At 45.5% G+C, this 9,205-nt stretch overlaps 1 protein-coding gene across 1 annotated transcript in view; it reads right to left on the reverse strand.

Annotated features, from left to right (window-relative positions):
* The window catches only part of LOC111652615 (potassium/sodium hyperpolarization-activated cyclic nucleotide-gated channel 2), a 32,902-nt gene extending 25,199 nt beyond the window's left edge, over positions 1-7,703 (reverse strand). Inside the window, exons 1-3 of the mRNA XM_023402938.2 lie at positions 6,517-7,703; positions 3,547-3,970; positions 1,313-1,474 (exon numbers count right to left, since the gene is read on the reverse strand). Of these exons, the coding sequence (XP_023258706.1) occupies positions 1,313-1,474; positions 3,547-3,970; positions 6,517-7,697 (1,767 nt within the window). The 5' untranslated portion in view covers positions 7,698-7,703. The remainder of the gene's footprint in view (positions 1-1,312; positions 1,475-3,546; positions 3,971-6,516) is intronic.
* Positions 7,704-9,205: the final 1,502 nt, after the last annotated feature.

The raw sequence follows: 9,205 nt of genomic DNA on the forward strand, positions 1-9,205 counted from the left end.
CCCCGCTTATTCAATCCCTCTGTTTTCCCCTTTTATCTTTTATGTCATCACCCCACCAAACTGAAGAGGAGGCACGGAGGGATCTAGAGGTGTGTTTAAATCTCCCTGCTTCATTGGTGTTTTAATGTTGTTTTCTGTCTGGCACATCGACTGAATGCAACAGCAGAAGTTGGCGATATGTGCAATTTTGTTGATTTGTTGGAAAGATATACTAACGACTTTTCCTCCTGAATCAGCACTATCATAACAGCAGCAAACACTTACGATAATAATGGTTCTGTGAACAGTGCAGTACTCTGTTTTCAAAGTGGATCATATTGAACCAAATTGCAGTATATAATAACTATCACAACTAACCTACACAACCCTTCATTTTTAGTCATGCTCGCAGCATGTTTTTAAGGATGTCTGTCCAACACTTGAAATATCATATATCTTAACTGTTGGGTAGATTGCAGAGGAATTTTGTATAGACATTCACGGCCCTTAGAGGATTAATTCCAATGACTTTGGTAATCCACTGTTTATTCCTCTAGTCAGTTTTCACTAATCCTGTAAAATACATCAACAACTATTATAGATTATCTTCAATGGTTTTCAGACAATAAATCCACTTGACTTCAGAGTCCCTCTGACTTTTCTTTAACAATATGATCAGAGCAAAATTTAATTTGTCTAATACTTTGGTTTATGACCAAATACTGGCAAAACTAATGATGTTTCCATCTGCCTCAGCTGTACTTTGTGTTTATTGATAATTAGCACACTAAACTAAAATGGTGAACATTGCTAATTATTATTAGTATATTGTTTACAGTCACTGTGAGCTTGTTGGCATGCTGATGTTAGTATTTACTTCGCAGCGCCACTGTCCCTGAGAACAGCCTTACACATCCACTAATGTGGCTTTTGACTCCTAGTCTTGTGTCAGTGACTTGGACCTGCAGTATATTTATTACCGGTTTAATTTTGTAGCAACAAAAGTTGAGTTACAAGGAACATGAACCCATTTTCTGGTCTTTAAAATAAAATACATTTCATTCAGATGCAAAGGTTCATGCACAGATTTGAGACATTTTCATCTGTTGATACTAGAGTTTCTGTTTCAGTAAAAGACAATAAAGCATTTATCACGGCCAAAACACATTGATTGACATTCAGCCAATATTTTCTGATGATGGTCAGACACTTCGATCAATATTCTGTGACCACGATCAGCTCTTTCCCAATCAACTCAGATTAAAAATGTAAATCCAGTTCCGGAGTGATATGTGTGACTTCGTATGCGCAGACATGATTCCCTGACCCATACCTCCATCTTGTTGAGGGACACCCAGCAGTCTGAGGGGAAGTCCTGCAGCATGGGAACCAGGAACTGTAGGCAGCCGTCCCAGTGACACAGCAGCAGCATCATACCAATCAGGTTAAAGATCCGCATCACCGCACTAGCCAGGTCATAGGTCATATGGAAGATCTGGAGCGAGACAAGACAGGTAGGGGAGTTTAAACTGTGGAGTGAGACATACAGAATATGTTGGATTCAAGGAGAGAGAGGCAGATCACTTCATACTGCACTTGTATTTCTGGTACGAACTTTGTCAAATACTTAAATCATTGAAATCCTATCTCACCGGCGGGACAGTCTCCTTTGGATTACAACAAGTTTGATTAATGAGTAGAGGGGACAGGCTCCCATCAGTCCCAAGTCAAACACAGCAGGAGCAGGCAAGACATTTGTTACACAGAGACACATGACATCAATCAGAGGCTCAAACACGCACACGGAGTCCAGTCACACACACAAAACACTCACGCAAGCCTGCGGGCACAAAGATACACTAACAACACAGACAGATATGCCAACTTGAAATACACACATTCACGCACACAAGATGATGGACAGGGACCATCATGATCCTTAACAACTGATAGTCTATGTTGCCTCACCCATCAATCATTCTGAGTCACCGGACAGTCCCTTAGGCCAATCATCTATCACCTGACTGACGTCAACAAGCCACTCTCTGTTGTGCTTAATAGTCTGATGGTTGCTTAAATGCAATAATCATATCCATGATGTGTAAAACTGTTAGAGGTTCTGGTGCTTTTCATAGTAAGAACAGCCAATATTGTCTAATAGAGTCTACTATCAAGGAATGAGAAATGGGTCATTTCTTACTCAGTGCAGCTGAGGGAGGAGTGATACTCAGTGAAGGGAGAGATGAAGAATGAGACTGGACATGAATCACATGTGCTGATCTTTTGTAAATGCCGCTTTAACCTTTATGGGGTTTTCACTGTCAGTTTTTGACAATCAGTAACTGACAAAATAGTAATTTTTCAAATCATTTTTACTGAGGATGGATGAGAGAAACTGTACTGTGCATTTGTGTTGATGCCCGATGGATGTGTTCAGCACCGTGGACAGCTCCGAGACAGTTTCAGGAACAAAAAGTAGTTCATTGTTCTGATACTTGGGTTTCCAAAATAAAATGATGGCTGATAATGTCAAAGAGACAGGCATTTGAAAGTGGGCATCGCTTGTCTCAGTGTCTCACTCTCCACCACATCTCCGCTCTCATTCTCCATGCATGCTAAGTATCACTTCCCATCATGCACCACTGTGTGTATGTGTGCGTATCACATCATATCTTCAGAAATCCAATTATCCAAAGGTCAAGTGAGCAGCCGAGCTCCACTGCGCTGCTCACCACTGCAAAATGCCAACACCATGCTGCCGATACTGGCACAAACGAAAAGTCGAGTGATCTCATGACATCTCGGGACCTCCTGTCTCCCAGGCTGCTCGCCTTCATTTGAGGAAGGAGTCCGAGGAGAGGCTAGAGCAGGGCCCTGACAAAGGTGCATCTCTCAGAGTACATAAAAACTGAGTGGCCAGGAAGGGCAGGGCTGGGTCTTTGAGTTTGGTCTGGGGACTCTACCTGGCAACAGCACCTATCTTCACATCCAAAGTCTGCAAGTCAGGCCTCTAGAGAAGAGCCAGCTTACCTAACCCCGCCAATCACTCTAAATTAACAATTAGTGAAATATATCATCGCAGTCAACAGACCCCATAGTGCTGCGCATATTATCATCACCCTCTACCCCACCTGCTCTTCCTCTGGCATCTTAATTGATTAACTGTGTTTGCCCTGGTAATAGGCTCCTTATTAGACCGCCTGGTGCCGCCTGTGGGCCTGCCAGGTCAGACAGGGAGACAGAAGGGTAAGGAGGGGGGTTGTGTGACAATAACAGTAATTAGGATGCAAAGTTTGTTAAAGCTCAAACATCCTGCTGACATTATACATTTCTCACCAGGTGGCAGGTGAGAACATGAACACTGAGCCTCCAGGCGGAGGAGAGCAGGCAGCTCAGAGGAAGCAGATTGTTGATTTGGTCATGAGCCAACATCAGCATATTGGAGGCAAATCAGCGACCTTTTTACCACCGACTAAATTGGGTGTTTCTTCCTCTGTGGCTAAGAGATATGTGATTAGATTTCATACAATATTTACCCAGGGACAATCATGAAATGCATGTTCTTACCTCTTCCCATTGGTGAATGTAGCGTATTAATCTGGAGAGCCTCAACAGCCTCAAAAGACTTAGGATCTTGGTAAAGCGGACGATCCTCAGGGCCCGAGCAGTCTTGTACACCTCTGAGTCGATTCCCTTCTCCACTATGAGGAATATGTAATCCACTGGGATGGAGGAGATGAAGTCCACAATGAACCAAGTCTTTAGGTACTTCTTCTTAATGGTTTTAGGGTCCAAAATGATGTCCGAGTTGTCCTCAATGATGATTCCAGTGCGAAAGTTGAGCACCAGGTCCATGAGGAAGAAGGTGTCGGAGACCACGTTGAAGATGATCCAGGGCGTGGTGGTCTCGTCCTTGAAGAAGGTGATGCCCACAGGGATGATGATCAGGTTGCCCACCATAAACAGCAGCATTGTGAAATCCCAGTAGAACCTAGCAGGCGTGTGTGTAGTTGTGGTGTGTGCATGAGAGTGCGTTTACATGGGTGTATGTGGTGTACAGGAGAGGAAAAAAAAAAAGAGGGGGGGGGACAAAAATAGAGTTAGATAAGAAAAGTTGCTGTGGAAAGCCGATAGGCACAAGAGACTTCCAAGCTCAAGATGGAAGAAAGTGTAAACGAAGTGCAGGAGCTACACTCTGGCTGCCTAAACGTGCAGAGTAATGAGAGATGCTGAACTTTCTTTTTCCGAGACTGACATGTACTATAATAAAAGCTTATAAGCAAGTTTCTCTATGCATTTTATATACGCAACAAAATAAATCTAATGATTGTCACTGCTCATGCGAATTTATCGCATTATCTTTGAGTAAAAACTGTTTTTCCTGTACAATGAGACTAGATTTGATCTTCAGGCTGCATTTTCAAGGTTAAAAGACGGAGGCAAGTGTTATCCTCCTTTCTTAACACTTCAGTTTTCCACTCTGGCTTCTTAAAACCCGATATGCAGAAAAGTATTGAAGTGGTAACCCTTCCCTTTGTTTGTTTGGACATTTGATGAAGGTAACAAAATACTGAAACGACCGTAAAATGTTGAAATATTGTGTTGGATTATGTTTCGGTTTTATATATGGGTTATGAATGGGCAATATGTTCATTTTGTCTGCCAAAAAGTAATTTGCTGCCAAAGAAACATAGCCTGCAGGATGTTATCCTCCATAGTGATGTTATTTATGTTTGGGGTAAATAATACCTCTTCTAAACAGTTGTAAAATTCCAATAAGAACAAGGGTAAAATCCAAATAGACTGTATTTTTACAGCCAGGCTCTCTCAGATATTACAGAAGTAATTTTAAAAAAATAAGGAAAGTTATTAAGTATCAAGCCGATAAATCAATGTTAAATATTTTATTTAGCTGTTAAAGAGGGACAAACACAACACTATGGTTAATTTGCAATCGCATTTGCTGCTCTTATCGACCTTGCAGTGCACATGGAAGCCCTGGTGACTGTCTTGCTACTCTGTCTCTCTCAGTAGTGATGTGGCAGTTTGGTGACTGGGACAGACGGAGTAAAAGTAGTTAGGTCTGAGCCCGTCAGAGGCCTCTCTGCAGGACAGGTGCAGCGCTGAGTCATTACACTGCGACTTATGCAACATGTTCTGACTCCTCTACTCCACGGCAACAACAATAACTGCCGCGGTGATAATGTCTGAATCAACTTTGATGCTTTAACTATGCCTATGCGTTCATTAGCATAAGAATCACAGAGAGCCTCACACAGTGCGGGGAGTCTGCGTGATAAAGAACGGTCTCCATAGTGGCCTGTTGTCAAATTGCATCTCTGCTGCTGAAGACATGTCTCAAGTTTAGCCTGTAGTGGACTACTGACTCGGCGTTATGTGATACAAATGGTCCAAACATGAATGGCACTGGGCAGGGGGTGGGGGTGGGTGTGGGAGTGAGGGGGAGGGAGTGTGTGTGGAGGTGGGGGTGGGGGGTGAAGGTAGCGCTCAAACGCGCGAGCCGACTCCAAATTAGAGACGGGAGCTGTCCGCTGTTTTTGGTGCTGAAACGAAACCGTGCAGCCAAGAGGAAAACCAAGAGGCTGCTGATTCCCCGAGCCAAACGCATTTAGGCGACTGATACATGTCGAATACAAGCCCTACAGGCTCATTTTACCTAGCCCGAGTCACGAGGAGCCTTCTTTGCTCGTGGATTTCCCTAAATATTTGTATGACAAAATAGCTGCTGGGTGTCCAGCTGGGTTATCAGTGCTGAGCCGTGATAAAAAGAGCGCATCCGTGATTTAAATGCAGGATCCGGGGAGTCATATAGGCGGATATATCTCCAGTGAGCATGCTTGAGGTTTTCGCACACTTGGCTCAAGGTGACATTCCATTACTGAGTGCATCGCGCGCGCGCACACACACACGCACACACACGCACACACATACACATACATACACACACACATACACACACACACACACACACACACACACACACACACACACAGCCTACATCCTATCAGCACGGCTCTTGTCGCAGAGCATAGCTTATACTACAACAAATATTAACTTGATCTGTTGATGATGGCTTTTTAAATGAACTCGTCTAGCTGCAGATCGCTGTTCTCTCTGTTAAATGTGAGCGCGTGCTGCAACGAAAAGTCGAGATGCGTTAGCAGGCCGGGCTTGTTGAGCATCCCAGACATGCTACTGTACATACAGACCGAAATAGGATTTGTTTACAACCTTGAAAGGACAGTCTTTGCTCATTTCAGTTTGCCTGACAACAGGTTGTTTGGGGATTAATGGCAGCGAGTTGCAATGCATTGATTCAAACCTCTACAGATTCAGTCATAAGGGAGGGAGTGAAAAATCAGCAGTCAGTAGCCTTGGACAATAATCATGCCTGTGTTCCCATGGAGTCACAATGGTTACTCACTATAAAGTAGCCTAAGTTGTAGATGACAATGGGGACCCATACAGGCCCCTCATGACTTTCAACGTGCAACCAATGGCGGCCCCAGCTCTTACCTGAAATCGCTGTAAGGGTGGATAATCCAATTCCCAGCTGATTTTACCCTCTCCTGCTCTCTCTCCACTGCCTTTTGACTACCATACATGCGTAAGGAGAATTTGTTAACTCCAGGCTGCAGCATACTACTGAACTGCCGCTGCATGAAGCTGGCTTGGCTGCCCCGAGGTTCCGCATCCTCGGCGGGCACAATTGGCGGTCCATCCTCCGGCTTCTGGAAAGTGACAGAGTTCCTGGGCTGCTGGGTCTGAGTCTGGGTCGGGCCATGCAGCGAGGACGAGGCTTTCCGGCTAGGTGCGTTGGAGAAGGACACCTTGGAGTCCTTTTTCTCGGGGACACCGCTGGACACGGGGGTAGCGCCGGGGTTTGAGCTGTCTCCTCCGTGCCCCCCGCTCAGGGACCCGCCTGGTGTGATCGAGCCGTCCATGCTGGCGGTAGTCGAGTTACAGGCTCCTCGCTTGGCGCTGCCTCCGTCCTCGGCCCTCCCCGACCCTCCTGTCTGCTTCTCCTGCTTGGAGATGATTGAGCGCAGGCTCCCGGTACCCGAGTCCCTCCTGCATTCTCCGTTTTTGTTGCATTTCATGCTGGAAATTGGAGCGACGCTGTTGCAAACATCACCCGCTGTCGCGTTTAAAACCTCTGCCGCGACCGGTGATTCCGACGCCTCCGCCCCAGATGCTCTGCTGGTCTCGCCGCGCAGGGCAGCATCGCCCGGACAGGGTGTCTGGGTCTCGGCAGCTCTGGAGGCAGCAGTGGGCCGTGGGGCGGCAGGAGCGTCCTCTGTGTGCGTAAGGCAGGGCTCCTTGTTGGAGTTCCTCCTGGAAGCAGAGGACGCGGCTCCCCCTCCTGGCGTAAAGTTCTTCATCCTGATACTGCCTCTTCCTCCTCCTCCACCTCCGCCACTGCCGCTCCCCCCGGCTCGGCGCAACCGCGGATGCTGAAACTTAGACTCCTCTTCTCCGTCCTCCGTCTCGTCCATCACGACGTTGCTGGCTACACCGGGCTGCTTACCGCTCGGTGCGCCAGAAGAACCGGAGTCCAGACAATTGTGGCTGCTGCTGCTTCTTGTGCATTTGGACGCGGCAGACCTTGATGCACTGATGTGGCCGAATCCACTGCCGCCCACCGCCTTCTTTTTCATGGTGGCAGCAGACGCCGGTGACACCTCATTCCTGTCCATGACATTAAGCAGATCAAAATTTGGCTCCAATTATCTTTGGAGAAAACCAATCAGAGACAGAGGGGAGAGAAGAAGAAGAAGCGAGAGGGAGAGAGAAAGGAGAGAGGGACAAAGGGAGGGGTGGACGTGACTTCTTTGCAAACAACTGCGTTTATACTTTCACTAGTCATCCTGTCAGAGACGCTCAAGCATCAAACTAATTAAGCCTCTTGACTGCGTCAAATGTCATTAAACCATTAGCTTATGCTGCTCGCAGTTCAGTTCAAGTACATTTCCAGCTGAGGCCTCTCAGTCATGACCTAAAGCGTGAATTGCCTCGTGTAACTCTATCAAAAAAAAAAAAATCATACGAAATCAAATACTACTTCACGTTGTCAAACACAGTATATAACCTACTAACATCAAAAGTTTAATTACCACGTGTTAATGAAAACTCAAAATGATGTCATATGTTTTAGAAGGTGTTTTCAATGACAACCTTCCTGAATTGGTGTCACCCATACTTGGTATTTAGCGCGCCCTAGTGGCCATGCAGAGGAAACACAGAAGGTGTAAAACAAATGTTTGGTGATTCCGACACAACAGAAGCTTCTAACTTTGTCAAAGGCGCTTGGTCAGAAACAGGAACTGGTCTCCAGTCTAGGTCCATTTGTCTACCCAAAGGTGAATTTGTCCTCACATGTGCCCTCAAACATGATCCTTTGGGTGCTTGTATCTGGGTTCATGGCCCAAAGGGAACATACTGTACCTTGCACCTCTCATGGGGAACATTTTTGTACCAAAATCACCTTTTGATTTCTGTCCTCAAGTCTATTTTAGTTAGTGTAGAGGTGCAGGTACAGATATGGACTATGGACAGCCGCAGTTAGGAATTATGTGCATTGAAAGTGTTCTGTACAATCCAAGCAACAAGAATGTTGACTGTTTTGCTACTGTGAACTCTTGGTCCTCAGTATCCAGTGAAGTATCCAGACTATACAAACACCAAAAAAGCACCAGAGCAGTATTAAATTAGCTGTCCATGTCCTCTTTCAACAACTGACAAACCAAAATGCTTTAACATCCAGAGGCACAGTCAGATCAGTCTTCCTCTGCATAATCTGTGCACCCACCATCTTTAACAAGCGTCAACAAGTACAGCAGAGGTGTTAATGTACTGCCAACACTGACAGAGAGATGCAGGTTCAGCATCACAGATGGGCTCTTTGCTGCTCTGGCTCAAACCGCATATGAGTATAAAAGCAGCTGGTTACATGTTTCCATTCCATTAACATCTTTGTCGTAAGGAATTACACTACTGTATAAGATAGTCTGAAAGCATGATTGTGTCTATGGCCAAAGTTACAGAGCTACAAAGCATCGTCCCTGCACAGTGAAGATATGGGCCATGATAATCGAGTGCTCCGTCACTGGAGAAGAGATTAAGTAGCTAACCTATTTTCTTTGATCTAGTTTTGGTTGAGTCTAAATTTGGTCACATATGTAAAGGATAGTTTACATACATACAC

The sequence above is a fragment of the Seriola lalandi genome, unplaced genomic scaffold (assembly GCF_002814215.2).
Source record: "Seriola lalandi dorsalis isolate HSWRI2012SDOR001 ecotype SW California unplaced genomic scaffold, Sedor1 jcf7180002054043, whole genome shotgun sequence".
In the NCBI taxonomy this organism is placed as follows: domain Eukaryota; kingdom Metazoa; phylum Chordata; class Actinopteri; order Carangiformes; family Carangidae; genus Seriola; species Seriola lalandi.